The following is a 16,345-nucleotide window of genomic DNA, read 5'->3' as shown; positions in this document are numbered from 1 at the left end:
ACCAGCTCTTAGATTTTGATTGAGCCCCCCACACATGGGATGCATGTGCACCCCTAACAAAAGTTGCGAATGAACATTGGAGAAGTGTTTATGATTGGATCATCCCTTAAATTTAACGTAAGAAACTGAACAGGCAATGCAAAGGGGTCATCCAATCATAAACACTTTTCCAATGTTTATTTGTAACTTGTGGGTTAGGGGGTGCATGCATTCCCTTGTGGGGGCTCAATTAAAATCTTAGGGCTGCTCATAGAACTTATTACATTTATCATTTCATCGATTCACTCAAAATTCAGTTGATTTCCCATAGAACCATCCACGCATCCCACTCATGTACCTATACTTCGGTCCTATAATTACCCCCACACATTTTTTAATAAACACCCTGTATACAACTATTTTAAAATAAGGTATTTTTAAAAAAACCATTATATTTAGTTTTTATTTATTTATTTATTTCTAAATGAGTTCAACTATATATATATATATATATATAAATAAATATGTACAAATAAGGACATTCTCCAGAAACTAAATATACAACGTAATGTTTATACCTAACACTTATTTTCGCATTATTAAATCATTAAGATAGGTGTGAAATATAATTAGAATCATTAATTCCTGAACTGCAAAATATTGTTCTCATTAAATCATCGTGATAATAATAAATATATTATTGAAATAAATGGGTCATCATCGCTTTGAGAACAGAACATCCTCATAAAATACTTGCGTCGTAAACTCACACAATGAGTTCAATAGGAAAAAATTCCCCCAAAGTTGTAAGTAAATTGCTTAGCCCTAAATTTCAGAGGTTAAAATGATGGATCCATAAACTCGTTTATTAAAAAAAAAGAACGAAAAATGATCGGTGTTTATTTTTTATTTTTCTTGTATTATTAAATATGACAATCATCCTCACGTTCGGGGCTAATGACCTTTAGTGTTTTAATTAAATGTAATTGTATTGTTTAATTAGAATAAAGCAGTGTTTAATTATATAGGGGTGTTACAAAAAGGGTTGGGGTAATTATAGAACACCTTGTACTTTAACGAACCCGGAATTTATAAGTTGTTATTTTACTAATATTGTTTTAATAATATTTTGGAAACAATAGTTTGAATTTGAAAATGTATTCAAATGACATTTCTTTAAAACATGACATTGAAAGAAAAAATTTAAACAGAAACATGAACAACTTGTTTGTAGTAAAACTCTGTCGTAATTTGCCATTATTTCACTTAGTTCCCAGTAAAGAAGCACGTTCGAATCAGCTGAATAATTTGGTCAAAGAAGCGGAACGTTGCGTGCAAGATTTGAACACCTGTGTTCAAAATGCCACCACTAACGGGACGTTATCCGCAGCCTTACTAAAAGTACGCCATTCTGTTTAATTGTTAATTTTTTTTCAACTACTTAAAGGGACTCCAAAGACGAAGACAGTTGTGTTAAAATTACTTGAAATACGTCACAGGCACCACGTGACACCAAGATATAAAGACTCAGAGTCCACATGGAGTGGGACTCATGGATGGACACCAAGTCCTTGTGTTTGTGCCAATTCCACGAAGTGGTGTGGTAGATTTGGAAAAAAACGTACTATCCTTCTTTGAACCACGTCTTTCCTTAGTCACGTGGTGCCTCTGACGTGTTTCAAATAATTTTACCCACCCTAGGACGACTTGTTTTGAGTCCCTTTAAGTTAAAAGTAAAGTTTAAGTTTTAAAAACAACTTTTAATTAATATTTAAGGAAAAAGAAAAGAAATTGGCGGTTTGGGAAAGACGAGAAAATTTGCTCAAAAGAATGAAAACTGGTTTCGACAGTATTTGTAAGTTATCGTTTGTTTATTGACTTAGAACCAATACATTTCAATAGATACTCTTAAGGTTCAGTTCTTACTATGACCACATTACCACACATTGGTTCACTCTCTCTCAATCTCTCTCTGAGAACTGTTAACATTGTACTTGCAGGTATTCCTGATCCACCAAAGGCAATCAACATCGAAGTTGTTGGGACAACCGCCTTGAGGGTCATCTTTCAGGAATCTGAGACAACCAGTACAGCCGAGAATCTGGTCACGAAGTACAAAGTTCAATGGAGCACTAGTCCGGATTTTGAATCGGAACCCCTGGCTGGTTCCAGGGAAGTGGTAGATTTGCACAAGTTAGAGATGACCATCGGAGACTTGGATCAGGGGACACCGTACTACGTCCGTGTTGCGGCCGGGAACATGAAGGGTTTCAGTGATTTTCAAACTTCAACGCCGTCATGCGCAACTCCTTCCAGTAAGTCGTGATAGTGTCCTTATACCTTGATGTCCTTGGCCGATCTAGAACCCAGTTGTTGCTCTTTTGGAGTGTCTTTGAACCCTGTTGTTGTTCTTTTGGAGTTTAACCCTTTTCTTTTAGAACGACCTTAACCTCTATCTGTTCATCAAGGTCATGATGATATCTTTGTCTTTTAGGTTGGCGCGACGAAGAGGACATTCCATCAAGAACAGCGGGACGCGTACGCAAGTTAGACGACCTGTTTCATCAAATAATCAATTCTAGACCCGAACATTCCTCTGGAGTTAAATGTAAGTGTACTCCGCTACCTTAGGTACATTTAGTAATTAATCTTTGGAACTACTTTCATGCAGCAACTCTAGACCTATCAGATAGCACTCCGCAACAGCAGAGAAGGCTTGTTCGCAAGAGCATTAAAAACCTTTTCACGTCTGCCCCCAAGTTCCAAAAAACCATGAAACGGTTAGTTAGTGTTAAAACTGTCCCCCATTAAGTCCTGAAAAAATACCTGAAAAACATTTTTCAGAGGCGTATTCCTGTCCTGCCTTTTGTACAACGAAGATCGGGTTCTAGTGACCACCGAAGAAGTCTTACCTGTTGTGGAAGTTGATGAAACGTACCCCGCATCCTTACAGATGGATTTTCATTGGCTAATGAAGGTGGCCTGTACGTGGGAAGACGTTAAAGCCCTTAGACAAGACATGGAACGAAGTCACAGCGCCTCGAACGTACATTTTCGCAGTAAATTATTACAAGCAGTTGAACAGATGCAGGTAAGCCTTTGGTCACAACCCTTAGCCTCCTTGGTCACAACCCTCAGCCTCCATGGTCACAACCCTAACTAATAACCCTGATTTCGCGTCAGAACGCTCTTGGTATCCAAGACATCGGACACTTATTCTACAAGCCCTTAAAAGATAGCGAGGGGACAATTGTTCTATGCACAGTTCGTCACGTGACTGACCCTAAATCTATTAGTTCCTTGTCGATTCGTTGGTTACCTTTGACCAAAATTCAAAAGAAGTTACTGGCAACCGCTACCCAAGACTTGGATACACCTTACACTGCGTCGGAACTATTACTGTCTTCCTTACCAGAAATGATAACGTACAACCAAGTCAGCTACATTCCTTTACCACGTGGTCTCTATATGGGTTACGTCAAACTACGTAGTTCCGTTGATTTAATACGCGTCATGGTTCCTCTTAAAACACCTAACATACTTCCTCATTGCAAAATACGTGATAATCCACATGTTTCCAGGTGAGTTTGACGCCTTGTACCTTTTAGGATTGAGGACAAGGACTTTATTTTTTCATCACATGTTCAGGGAAGAGTGGTGTTGGTTGAAACGACTCAGTCGTACAACGGAAACTGACGAAAACGGTGACGAAATAAAGCAGGAACCTGACTTAACAGAACCCACGGATGTCCAGATGAAGTTTCAGAAAGTAATATCAGTCGGGGCTCGGACGCTACTATCGCATCTGGATGTTCCGTCGGATTTACACGATAGTCACCGTATTTACGACCAAGAAGTGATTGAACTCAGTTCTGACGTCACGTTAGTTCTGCTACTACCACCGATTGAGAATGTGTGCGCCGTACCTGGACAGAATGACGAACTAAGTACGCGCGTGGACTTCATACCTCTACCTGTACAAATATTCGAAATGAGTAAGTAGCTATACCCTTGATTTTTTGAAATTGGAGGGTAATTGAACTGTTTATTGATTGGTTAGTTCATATGGGCACCTACCAATCAAATTTTATCGCTCGCTATTCGCGTCTGTCATCCATTTTGGAAACGGACAATATGGTAGCGCAGCATGCTCACAGAGAGGTCAGTGGATTAGTTTCGGTTAATGTCTGGTTAGGTTAGGTTAGGTTAGGCCTAACACTTGTACTTGTACAGGCCTTCTCAGCTGTTGAGGTTGCGGCAGCCAAGGCACGTTTGGCGCAGCTTCAAGAATTCCAAACGCAAGTCGACGATACGTGGAGGGGTACGCGCTGGATTATGGACGCCTTGACCTTTGCACGGGATAAACAATCCCAATCCGGGAATGGCATCGCGTTATGTTGGATTTTTACAAGAAGACCCAGTAAAAGTGGCGGGGGTAGCGGCGGAAGTGAGAGTGAACGAGGGGGAACCAAATCGGAAGGTGGTTCGCCATCAAGGTTATCTCCCTTACTGGTTGTACCGCCCGAACCGGAACCAGGAGGATGCACGTTACACGTAAGTACCATTAACCTTTAACCTTCTTTGATATGAACAGGGAATTAAGGGGATGGTTTGTAGGTTCCCGTGGTGACCGCGAGAAGGTTATCAAGAGAGGAAATAGACCAAAGCTTCCTGTTTATCGCAACATTGCAAGCGCCTGGTGATCATAACAAAAGTGGCGGAAGTCCGATGGAAATACGACGATGCGCTTCAACGTCACACCTACTTCAAGTAATTAACCTTTGTCCTTTGTATGTTCTTGGTTTTGGGGTTAATAATGGCTTCCGGGTGGTCACAGGTTGGTATGAAAGGTGAGAATGGTGACACGGACGAATCGGGCCAGGATTATGACGGAGGTGGAATGTCTTCGTCATCAGAAAGGGGAGATGATGACGATGACGATGATGTTTGTAGTGTAGCGGCTATTCCACATAGACGACCAAGGATCGTTGTTGGAGGTGCTGATGATACGGATGACAGTATGACCATGACTGTCTCCCCCGCGACGTCAGAGAACCAACTGGACAAGGATGGTGATGATGACGATGATAATGATTACACAAAGTTTCAGGTATGTTCTCATAGGGTTTGTGTGTCTGCGTCATTGGGGATATTCTTAGTTAAAGCCAGTCTCGGTTGTGGGGTAAACAAAGCGACTAGTGACTCCCATAGCCAAAGGGGTAGAGGGCCCGTTAACCTTAGCAAAGCGTAGTTTTAGCCCCGCCATCGCGCACGAGTACTGATTGGTCTCTGCCTTTGGGAACGGTAAAATTGGTGGGTTGAAGATTAGCCAGAATGATAGTTGGGTACCAGGAACCGCAAAGGCTAGTTCTAGCTCCGCCCTTGTGCACGAGTACTGATTGGTTCCTTCCTATATCTTTACCAATTAGGGGGACCTTCTCTCGCGGATGTACCGTAGCAGAACGGAAGATAGTTTAAGTACCAGTACGTCGGCAGCGAAACAACAACGACCCCTGGTGTCTTTAAGCAATCGACGAGGTAGCAGCGACTTATTGGGGACTTACGGCTTAAAAGTTGAAGGTTCGGCCTTATTCCCGGTTAGAGATGATTCGTTCCTCTCGGACGCTTCCCCGGGCACGGAGGACGAACTCGAATCGCCCGTTAAAGAAGGCGACGCTCGGTTTTTCGATTCGAGCGGTGTTTACCGTCGAATCCCCGGTTCTAGTTCGGACCCGGGAACTTCGGCGCAGTCGGACTACACGCGGACTACTTACTCTCCCGATGTGATAAGGGTGTACGCGGGATACGCGTCTGGTTTACCGAAAGGTACCAGCGTTCGTCTGCAAATATCCGCGCATACGACCGTTAGGGAAGTGGTGGACCTCGTAGTGAAACAACTTAATATGGCGACCATCCTCAAAGGTCGCGGTGGACCTATTTACGGCAATAACGAATTGGTTGACTTTGTTCTCGTAGCGCGTGTAGGCGCCCGGGAACATTCCCTCGATGACTCTTTCTTAGTTATGGACTTGGAGGAACCGTGGTCTCAAGGTAAATTAATTATACGACGTTCCACCGAAACGGAAAGTACCGAAAAATAAATAATTAACAAAATAATTAAGCTACCTTAATCCCGATGCGTGTGCCAAGGCTTAACTGACATTGAAACGTTTCTACTTTGAAGCAGACGACACGTCATTTTGATCAAGATTTGTCAGTTAAAAATGGCGTATTAAGCCTTGGTCCACGCATCGGGAATAAGGCGGATTAAACTCACTTTCGTCTTTCCACCGATAGATGTCGCTAGTATATCGATGTAAGTACAATATTTAGTATTGAAATCAGGAAAAATCGTTACAACCAAACATTAAAATATCAGCAAACTCTTTCGAAAAAGGATTTAAAGTGATGATTTAAATAATTAATTTAAAAGTCGTTGATTGAAGCTACATATATTTTTTCTAATAGATAAATTAAAAATTTTCATTATGACTGATATGATAATGATAAGAAATAGTTGGCTGGTATTTTATTATAGGAATATTTTGGGAGATTATTAACGTATGAAATTATTAAATTTAAAAAAATAAGGATGTTATTAAACGTAACTGGTTGTGTCATAGATGGCGTTGCAAACCTATTACCACATCGATTGACCAAATTTTGGCCACCTGAGAATAGCGCCTATCTTTAAACAGTGATAGCTTTGTAATTTGCCCTTGATTTATCAGATTTAAATACCTATCCTAATTTTCTATGTCCCTTCGGCGCGCCTAGCTTTAAATTATGACCTTGAAATACTAGAGTCACGTGGTTTTGTATTGACATTACCCCTTTTTCCTATACTACTGTTTAGGCCGAGGCTTAGGCTCTCTACTAGAGATACAGTTACAAACTCTAACGATTCATTAATTACATGTGGGAAAATGTTTCTAACGCCATCTATGTTTGAATTAATTACAACCAGTTAAAAACCAATACGTGTATACAAAAATAAAAAAAACCAAAATTATCGTGCAGATAGGAAAATTATAGAAAAACCCAATCAGTCTGTTAATGGGGCGTATATTATAAAAATTACAGTATAAAATTCCACCAGATGTCGTACTATAATAAAATCTAGTTATCCTTTATGATGTTAAACCCTCAAAAATGGCCTTAGGTTAATCTAGTAAATTTCCCGCGCAAACATGTCTATGTTAATTTTTTTTTAAATAAGGCAATGAGTCAGCAAAAAAAAAATTTAATTTTCCGTTAAATGTTTTAGCTCAGAATGGTGCCAAGTGATATTAATAATTAAAAATAATTGAAGGTGTTAATATTATCGTTGTTAGACGGCGCCGAAGGTTAATTACTAGGATAATTATTAAATTAATCGTTGTGTGACATAAAATAAAAACCAGCGATAAGTCCGTAGAGGTTAACTGGTGAATTGCACTGAACGAATTACGTGTTAAAAAAACTAAATTTATTTAAACGAATTTTGTGTAAAAATTAGGCTTAACGAAACCCAAATTTTATAGAAATAATTCTGTCTTAAATTTAGGCTTAACGAAAACTTGAATAATTTAATTTAAACCAAGGCCCATGTGACAGTTGTTGAAATTTTAAGATGTTAGTGAAAAACACTTATGTTTAGTTCAATACATTTGATTATAGTTCTGTTAACACGTGTTAGCATAAGTAATATGATTCTCCATTAAGTTCTTGTTTAGCTTTAGCGTCATCAGAGCTTGTTGCATAAACTTGATGGAGAACAATTTTACTTATGGTGTTAGTGAAAGTATCAAAGGAACGTTGTTAGCAAAGGCCATGTCGATGCTGGTTGTTAAATTAAAATCCTCTGCCCCTCAAAAAACAAACGAAAATCCACCGAAAGTGTTCATAAAGATGACAAGAAACCCAATAATAATATTTATTAATAATAATGTGGAATTAATATTATTAATAATGATAATTAACAATAATGAAGGTGGGTGTGTCATTAACCGTTTTATTGTCGATATTTTTTGCTGCTGAAAATATATGGAATTACGTTCCTTTATTTTTAAAGAAAAGAACTCCAGAGTTTCATAATTGTTCTTTTTTGAAGCCATTAAATCGTTTTGAAAAAAAAAAATAAATATTAAATTGATTTATTTAAATTTTACACTTGAAATTTCGTGAAGTATATCTTTTTCTCAGATTAGGTAAGTCTGAAACATGGTTATAGGATTTTCACCGTTATCGTTTCGGCTATTTCTGAAATAAATGCTCGGTTGCGTCGACTGCTACACCGTGCCGGTTCAGGCACGCTTTTTGAATCGCCGTATGTCGAGATGGATTTGTTAAACGAAGATAGTAAGTATATCAGGCATAATTTCTTTTAAATTTAACTGTTCTTTTTTGAAGCCATTAAATCGTTTTGAAAAAAAAAATAAATATTAAATTGATTTATTTAAATTTTTGCACTTAAAATTTCGTGAATTACATGTTTTTTTTTTTAAAGATTAGGTAAGTCTGAAATGTAGTTATAGTATTTTCACCGTCTTCGTTTCGGCTATTTCTGAAATAAATGCTCGGTTGCGTCGACTGCTACACCGCGCCGGTTCAGCCACGCTTTTTGAATCGCTGTATGTCGAGATGGATTTGTTTAACGAAGATAGTAAGTATTTTAGGCATAATTTCATTAAATTTAACTGTAATTAAGAGTTATTTATGTTTTTTAAGGTTCCTGCAACGGAGATATCGAGAAATTATTGGATTATTTGGAAATTTGTGATGTTTCCAAAGATGAAATTGAAGTCTGTCAAACTTTGGAGACCATAGTCTCAAAGTTGACGGATCCCACCATTAATGGTAGGTGAATATTTTAATCATCTTAGGCCTAATCATTAAATCCTTAGCCGGAATCCTGCAGAATCCGGGGAAGTATCTTTACTGAACGTTGAAGGTTTGAAAACCATTTTCAAACTCTTGAAAAATTCACCTTTTTACAAAGTGAAACAATGGTGTTTCATAGCTTTAAACACCGCTATCGAAAACAACGGTAAGCCTTGTACTACTCCTTAACCGAGGCTTAATATTTCAAGTTTACTTAAGTTTCAGAGAGTAATCGTGCAAGGCTTAACACATTAACCACGTTTGAAACTGTCAGAGGAGTTTTATGCAATTCCAATTTAATTCATAGCAGCCAATCGGATGCCCTCTTGCAAAACGCAATTCTCTTTCTTGTAAATCTAACTGCGAATAACGGTAAGTCGAACTTTTAAAGGCCAAGGCCTAATCGTATAAAAAAGTAGGCTTATTGTAGTTGGTCATTTAGAAACGGGACAAGATCTAGCTAGGCAATCCGGTTGCCTTGGGGAGTTGCTAAGAATTTACCAGTAAGCTCGTGAAAATTAGGCTTAACCAATTTATTGAATATTAGGCCTAACTATATTATGTTAGAGAAACATTTCCAATTTTTCGGAGTCCATTTACAAACTATCCCGCGAACTGTGGAACATACCCTAATTTAAATACGTGGCAATTTGTAAATAATGCGCTTTTAAATTGCACAAGCAATCCCGAAAACGGTAAGTGCCCAAAAATGCGCGTGGCAAGGCTTAACAAGCCCTTGCAACGTCCCCCTTTTCAATTTCAGACGAAAATCAAAGAGCATGCTCCATTCTTCAACCATTTTGTTACCGTATTCTTGAATCGGGCAATGATTGGTTAATTATTAAACGAATAGCGACTCTTCTACACTGTATTATGTCTAATAACGGTAAGCCTTAGCCTTTTTTTAATTATTATGCATTTTATGACCCCGATTCGTAGACCGAGGCTTAAAGCAGCATTTTTAACTGACAAATCTGCGTCAAAATTATGCATCGTCTGCTTCAGAATCGAAAATATTGAAATTGAAACTCTTCTACTCTGGAGCAGACGACGCATCATTTTGACCCATTAAAAATCACAAGTTAAGCCTTGGCATATGCATCGGTAATAATAAGTGATTTTCAGACGAGGTCAAATCATCTTTGACCTCAAACGGTGGTTTACACGTCTTGGCGCGAACTTTATTCAAAATCGTAACCGAAATTGATGAAGATATCCAAGATGGCGATGAACATCGCGACGAAGCTCTCTTGGCTCTTTTGAACACCTATATTTCAACAGTTACTGATCATGGTAAGTTGTTCAATAATATTAATTAGCAGACTTTACCTAATTATATTTAGCCGTCAACGCCATTGAGGGCTTGAAATTGGGAATTATCAAATTATCTCTATTGTTACTTACCAACACCAAAATAAGCGCAAAGGTCAAGATATTAGCAGTTTTCATCTTAAGTCAAAGTGCCTTGGTTTCTGGTAAGTACACCTTTTTATACCAATTTCTACGCGTTTGACGTTCGCGTTCGCGTTTGCCCTGAACTTCGGTCCTACCACAATCCTTTTTATAAGTTTATAAGATACGTAGCATAAGTTTATACGATATGCAGCATAAGTTTATACGATACGTAGCATAAGTTTATACGATATGCAGCATAAGTTTATACGATACGTAGCATAAGTTTATACGATACGTAGCATAAGTTTATACGATACGTAGCATAAGTTTATACGATACGTAGCATAAGTTTATACGATACGTAGCATAAGTTTATACGATACGTAGCATAAGTTTATACGATACGTAGCATAAGTTTATACGATACGCAGCATAAGTTTATACGATACGCAGCATAAGTTTATACCATATGCAGCATACGTTTTTACCATATGTAGCATATGAGATATGTAGCATAAGTTTATAAGATACGTAGCATAAGTTTATAAGATACGTAGCATAAGTTTATGAGATACGTAGCATAAGTTTATGAGATGTGTAACATAAGTTTATAAGATACGTAGCATAAGTTTATGAGATACGTAGCATAAGTTTATGAGATACGTAGCATAAGTTTATGAGATACGTAGCATAAGTTTATGAGATACGTAGCATAAGTTTATGAGATACGTAGCGTAAGTTTATGAGATACGTAGCATAAGTTTATGAGGTACGTAGCATAAGTTTATGAGATGTGTAACATAAGTTTATGAGATGAGTAGCGTAAGTTTATGAGATGAGTAGCGTAAGTTTATGAGATGTGTAGCGTAAGTTTATGAGATGTGTAGCGTAAGTTTATGAGATGTGTAGCGTAAGTTTATGAGATGTGTAGCGTAAGTTTATGAGATGTGTAGCGTAAGTTTATGAGATGTGTAGCGTAAGTTTACAAGATACGTAGCATAAGTTTATAAGATATGTACAGCAAGTTTACAAGATACGTAGCATAAGTTTATAAGATACATGTAGCAAAAGTATGACACTACCTGTAGCTAGTTCGAGCTTTAATTGAATGGTTGATTCGTGTACCAACCAATTTAGATGAATGTCGGGCGTACATTACGGGCTACAAGAACCTTAAACGTATTATCGGTAATTTATGGCTTCTCGCTAACCCTGACTTAATATCCTCAACAATGTACCTCGTTAAATTACTCAACGACAAAGGTAAGATCATATTTCTTCATCGGGATTAATAGAAATCAGGGAAACCTAGCTTTAAAAGTCCGGGAAACTTTCGCAGATAAACCTTGTCAAATCGCGGATAATTCGGTTAAATCAGAATCCACGATGTCCAATAATCTCCTGGCATCGGGAGACAATCCTTTAATTACCATTACCGGAAGTCGTAGTACATTTTCAAGTACCCTATCCTTAACTAACAAGGACCTACAGCTAGACAATGACGCGACAATACCCAAAACCCTTTACGAGTCCTCAACATCGACCAATTTGTTGACGTCAGTCTCAGATGACGAGTTTGACTTAGATTGCGGTGATATCATCAAAAATCTTTTTAAAAATTCATCACCTGACTGTTCGCCAAGACGCGATGGAACACGTCAAGGTGACCTAAGTGACCCTTCACCCCCAAATGATGTCCCTAGAAGTTTAATCGATAATGGTTCGTCACATGATTATCACCAAGATGAGTGTGAACAACAACCCATATCTCAGTCGAAGTTCATGTTGAACATTGATGAACAGGGGTCGATTACGAAATCATTGGATTGCTTTAACTTTGACCCCAAGTTGCCTTCAAACCCTTTCGTCCTAGAAGGGTCACCACCTTCCAGATTGTTTGAAGAAGTTTCCCTGAGTCAAAGGTCAAATTCCTCAAGTGAATCGGAAGGATTTGAGCTTTCGACGTCTAATACTTCCGGTGCTATTTCCGGAAGTAAAACAACTGAAAGTAAAAATCTCTTCATTCAAAACACTGCTGAGAAATTCTTATTCGGGAGTAGTAGTCTTGTGACGTCTTCGGCACCTGACCAATTGAGCCCAATTCCCTCGGAATCAGTACCGATATCCGCACAAGGTTTGATTAAGGAACCTCAAGTTTATGACAAAGGTCAAATTGGTGAGAAGACTCTAAGACCAGTGTTGATAGCACCGCCCAAATTGGTCCTGACGCCCTCCCAAACAAAGACAAAAGCTGAGGTACCAGTTTCATCGACATCTATCAGTACCTGGCCGTCGAAGCCATTGTCAACTGAACAAGCCCAACCTCAAATAAAGCTCGCTGAACAAGCCCAACCTCAAATAAAGCCCTCTGAACAACCTCAACCTGAGATGAAGCCTGCTGAACAACTTCAACCCCAAATAAAGCCCTCTGAACGACCTAAACCTCAAATTAAGCCTCCCAAACCACCTCAACACCAAATAAAGCCCCCAAAACAACCTCAACACCAAATAAACCCCCCAAAACAACCTCAACACCAAATAAACCCCCCAAAACAACCTCAACACCAAATAAACCCCCCAAAACAACCTCAACACCAAATAAACCCCCCAAAACAACCTCAACACCAAATAAACCCCCCAAAACAACCTCAACACCAAATAAACCCCCCAAAACAACCTCAACAAGAAATAAAGCCCCCAAAACAACCTCAACACCAAATAAAGCCCCCAAAACAACCCCAACCTCGAATAAAGCCCACTTTACAACCCCAACCTCAAATAAAGACCCCAAAACGACCCCAACCTCAATTAAAGCCCACTTTACAACCCCAACCTCAAATAAAGACCCCAAAACGAGCCCAACCTCAATTAAAGCCCACTGAACGACCCCAACATCCAATAAAGCCCCCAAAACAACCTCACCGTCAAACTGAACCAACATCAACTGAAACTAATTCAAAACAGCGGATTGACCACAATACCAAGCGTAAGAAGGTTACTAGTGGCTCTTTGCAACCTGGCCTCGTGTCAGGTGGATCCTCGACCATTAATGTATTTAAAAAGACAAAGCCCGTACCAGGAATTACCTGTCCCAGCCGAAATGCTAAACCCACGGGCATTGAACCATCAACGTCAAGTACCCATGCGCAGAAAGACGTCTCACGCCAATTACATCGTGGTACCTCTTCAACTAAGACAGTTGGTTCTCAGAGGAGTCGTGTTAAGAAGCGCAAGCCCAAAATGTCCATTGTAACGATTAGCATAAGCGGAAGTAAGAAATCGACATCCGGTCATCAGAGAACGGAAGCGGATAAACTTAGAAGGAAGCTCCAAATGGAACTTGCCAAGAGAGATGCCAAGGAAATAGATGTTATAATGATGTCCTCTGATAGTTCGTCGTCGTCGTACAAGTCCGCCAGTGATATAATGCCAAGGACCAGTCCTCGTAAAGGTGTCATAATACCACCTGGTCCGAACGTCCAGAAGAAACTCGTTCAAGTACCACATAGTGATGGTGGAACAAAGACATTATGCGCAGGTAATTACCCATTTTTTAATTAAGTTATTATAGGCCTATTATCGTTAGATGAAGGGCAATTTGTACATCCCAGGGTTGGAGCTAGAATTTTATTAAAACTTTAATTACTTGAGCTGTGGTTGGCATAGGCGCAAGTACTTGGTCTCGTTCGAAAGATAATTACTTTATCTACAATATTCTTAAAGTATTTGACTTTAGTTGTTAAATTACCAGAGTTCTAGTGTACTGAAATTTGTCTATATTTTAACCCCCTTAATTTTGTGTTCGATATCTTCAAAGTTTAATCTTGTCTTCATAAGTAAATGTTAATGTATAAGTTACATTTAAAAAAAGGTTGCAACACCCCTGAGGAACTCGGTATTGACTTGGTAACAAGCCAGAATTACAAAACCTTACTTGAACAAAGAGCTTGTCCTTACCATAAGGCCAAACTCGAATCGGAAAAGGCGTTTTTGAAATGGTACCATAATTCTCAAATTTAATTTTAATTACTAACCAAGTCAAGGAACAATAATGACGCAATTTTAAAGTCAGCCGTCCAATGGGACTTTTGTTTATTTTATGTCAAATTAGACCTATTTTTATTTGCATTTAATTCATGTACAAAATTATCTGTATTAACCAAAATATTGTGTATAATATACGTTTTCATTAACAATTTTGTTGTGTTTGTTAATTTTTTATTTTAAAATAAAACTAACTCTGGTCCAGATAATTCTAAGTCAAGGTGAGTAATTTTTGTCAAAATAACAATAAGAATATTATATAATAAACAGCGGAGGATGTTTTAATTTTAATCCTAATTAGAACAACACGATAAGTATCATATAATGAATTAGCAAAAAAATTTCTAAACGACCCCAAATCCTAATTTTTTTTCAAATTGAACCCTTTTAGTTAGTTTTACTAATTATGCCACTAGCGACAGACGTCGTTCTAATTAGTTAGTTAATTAATTAAAATTAGGTAATTTTTGTGATGATTAGTAACCGAAATTGCTGGTTTTTAATAATAGTGTAGTTAAAGTATAGGTTCGTTTGACAGTGAAAGCATTTCTGTAATATTTAATTTAATTTAATTTGATTTATGGAACTCAGTTGTTTTTTAATTTTAAACGTCAGAATAATACTTCTACTCGGATTTTGTTTTGTGTGAAATGTTGACTGAGTTTTTTCATTATAAAATGGATACAGTTTTCAACCTAAACAGCTGTGAAACCCAGTCTGCAAAACATTCTTTTGACCTCAAGAACTTGTTTATTTAAGTGATAAAGTAAGTAAGTGTTTAAGTGTTTTTGTTTATTTTTAAAAACCAAAGAAAATATTAATAAAGGCATATATTTACTGCAATTTATTATAACTTCTACGCGTAGTAACTATAAGGCGAAAAATCATTATAACCTTTGACCCTTAATTGTATTTATCGAATCTGAACTGAAAGATAACATTGATTTCTTCGTTTTAACACCGTCATAAGAATGAATTAAACGCACTTTATCAGTAGGTGAGATTCGAGGGGCCATTCACCCAGCGTAATCTAAGAGTGAATAACCCCTCGACTAGATTACAAATCTGCAGAACATTTACGCAGTAAAAATGACTGAATTTAAGGTTAGCCTAGTTTTAAAGTGAATATGCAAGCAATAATTTTGTTATATTTCCAAGAAATTTTCAAAGTGCTATTACTGTAAAGGTACCAATGCATTAACATCTTATTTGATGATTCAATTTATAATTACAAAGTCCGTTCTATGATGTACAGGGTGTTACAAAAAGGAGGGCAAAATCGGCTGGTTATAGAACCATTCATATAGAACCATACTTCGGTCCTATAATTATCCCCAACCCTTTTTGCAAGAACACCCTGTACAACAAATCGAAAAGATAATCAATATTTTGATAAGCAAATAATGTTTTTCTTTTTTTCTGTTTTGTTAAGAGATAAGAAACGTACGATTTTATTTTATTAAATAATTATATCTTTCCCCCTATTACGTTTATAACGTATTGTTATTTTCGATATTTTCCTGTTAGCTCCATACTCAAGTTTAACGAAGCTACCATTCGTTTAACGGGCGATTTCTAGTTCAAACAACTAACTCGACGGGGAATTGAATTGAAATCTAGCGAAGAAAAGCCAAAAGCGGTAAGTAGGACAAGTTATTATCCTACTTCCTACAATTCGAAACTTCCACCGTCAAGTGAAAGTTAAAGGAAAAGTTCAGGTAACATAACGGATTATACCTTTATTAAAAGAACGGCTGCTTTTTCTAAATATCAGGGATAGATTTAATTTTAGAAGTAGGAATAGAGAACGGTTAGTGTTTACCTCAGTCCGACTCATAGCCCACCCAGTATAGAGCCCCTCCCTCCAACACGTAACGAAAAGTTAAAATTATCCTATTGGCTCAGTTTTAAACTACGTTTTGATGACGTTGCTGACGGCGACGGCGAATAATACGTAATTCCTTTTTACCTCTGTCGCTATGACCCACCCGCCTCTTCTTTCATACCCCCCCCCCGTCCCGTGGAAGGGGGTCCGTCCGGGACTTTGACGCCCGCCCAGATATTA

General features: G+C 38.0%; 2 protein-coding genes across 2 annotated transcripts in view; both read left to right on the top strand.

The window, feature by feature from the left end:
- wake (ankyrin repeat and fibronectin type III domain containing protein wide awake) overlaps positions 1 to 8,123 on the top strand; it is a 28,099-nt gene extending 19,976 nt beyond the window's left edge. The window contains exons 9-21 of the mRNA XM_089855547.1: positions 1,250 to 1,380; positions 1,756 to 1,834; positions 1,980 to 2,294; positions 2,474 to 2,587; positions 2,651 to 2,759; positions 2,824 to 3,070; positions 3,163 to 3,560; positions 3,628 to 3,974; positions 4,040 to 4,140; positions 4,213 to 4,533; positions 4,597 to 4,749; positions 4,817 to 5,089; positions 5,409 to 8,123. Coding sequence (XP_089711673.1) covers positions 1,250 to 1,380; positions 1,756 to 1,834; positions 1,980 to 2,294; positions 2,474 to 2,587; positions 2,651 to 2,759; positions 2,824 to 3,070; positions 3,163 to 3,560; positions 3,628 to 3,974; positions 4,040 to 4,140; positions 4,213 to 4,533; positions 4,597 to 4,749; positions 4,817 to 5,089; positions 5,409 to 6,080 — 3,260 coding nt within the window. The 3' untranslated portion in view covers positions 6,081 to 8,123. The remainder of the gene's footprint in view (positions 1 to 1,249; positions 1,381 to 1,755; positions 1,835 to 1,979; positions 2,295 to 2,473; positions 2,588 to 2,650; positions 2,760 to 2,823; positions 3,071 to 3,162; positions 3,561 to 3,627; positions 3,975 to 4,039; positions 4,141 to 4,212; positions 4,534 to 4,596; positions 4,750 to 4,816; positions 5,090 to 5,408) is intronic.
- Positions 8,124 to 8,502: 379 nt separating this feature from the next.
- LOC149618330 (uncharacterized) lies at positions 8,503 to 14,547 on the top strand. Its single transcript, XM_089854418.1, has 12 exons — positions 8,503 to 8,623; positions 8,689 to 8,817; positions 8,879 to 9,007; positions 9,067 to 9,213; positions 9,284 to 9,344; positions 9,409 to 9,536; positions 9,605 to 9,727; positions 9,967 to 10,134; positions 10,185 to 10,316; positions 11,374 to 11,499; positions 11,576 to 13,774; positions 14,108 to 14,547. The coding sequence occupies exons 1-12, from the start codon at positions 8,602 to 8,604 to the stop codon at positions 14,254 to 14,256; spliced, it is 3,513 nt and encodes a 1,170-aa protein (XP_089710544.1). The 5' UTR covers positions 8,503 to 8,601; the 3' UTR covers positions 14,257 to 14,547.
- Positions 14,548 to 16,345: the final 1,798 nt, after the last annotated feature.

Source organism: Phalangium opilio, unplaced genomic scaffold, assembly GCF_054372755.1.
Source record: "Phalangium opilio isolate 3A_F unplaced genomic scaffold, DU_Popi_V2 ptg000209l_1, whole genome shotgun sequence".
Lineage (NCBI taxonomy): Eukaryota > Metazoa > Arthropoda > Arachnida > Opiliones > Phalangiidae > Phalangium > Phalangium opilio.
Note: the sequence above shows the minus strand (reverse complement) of the source record. Positions and strands in the feature narration are given on the sequence as shown.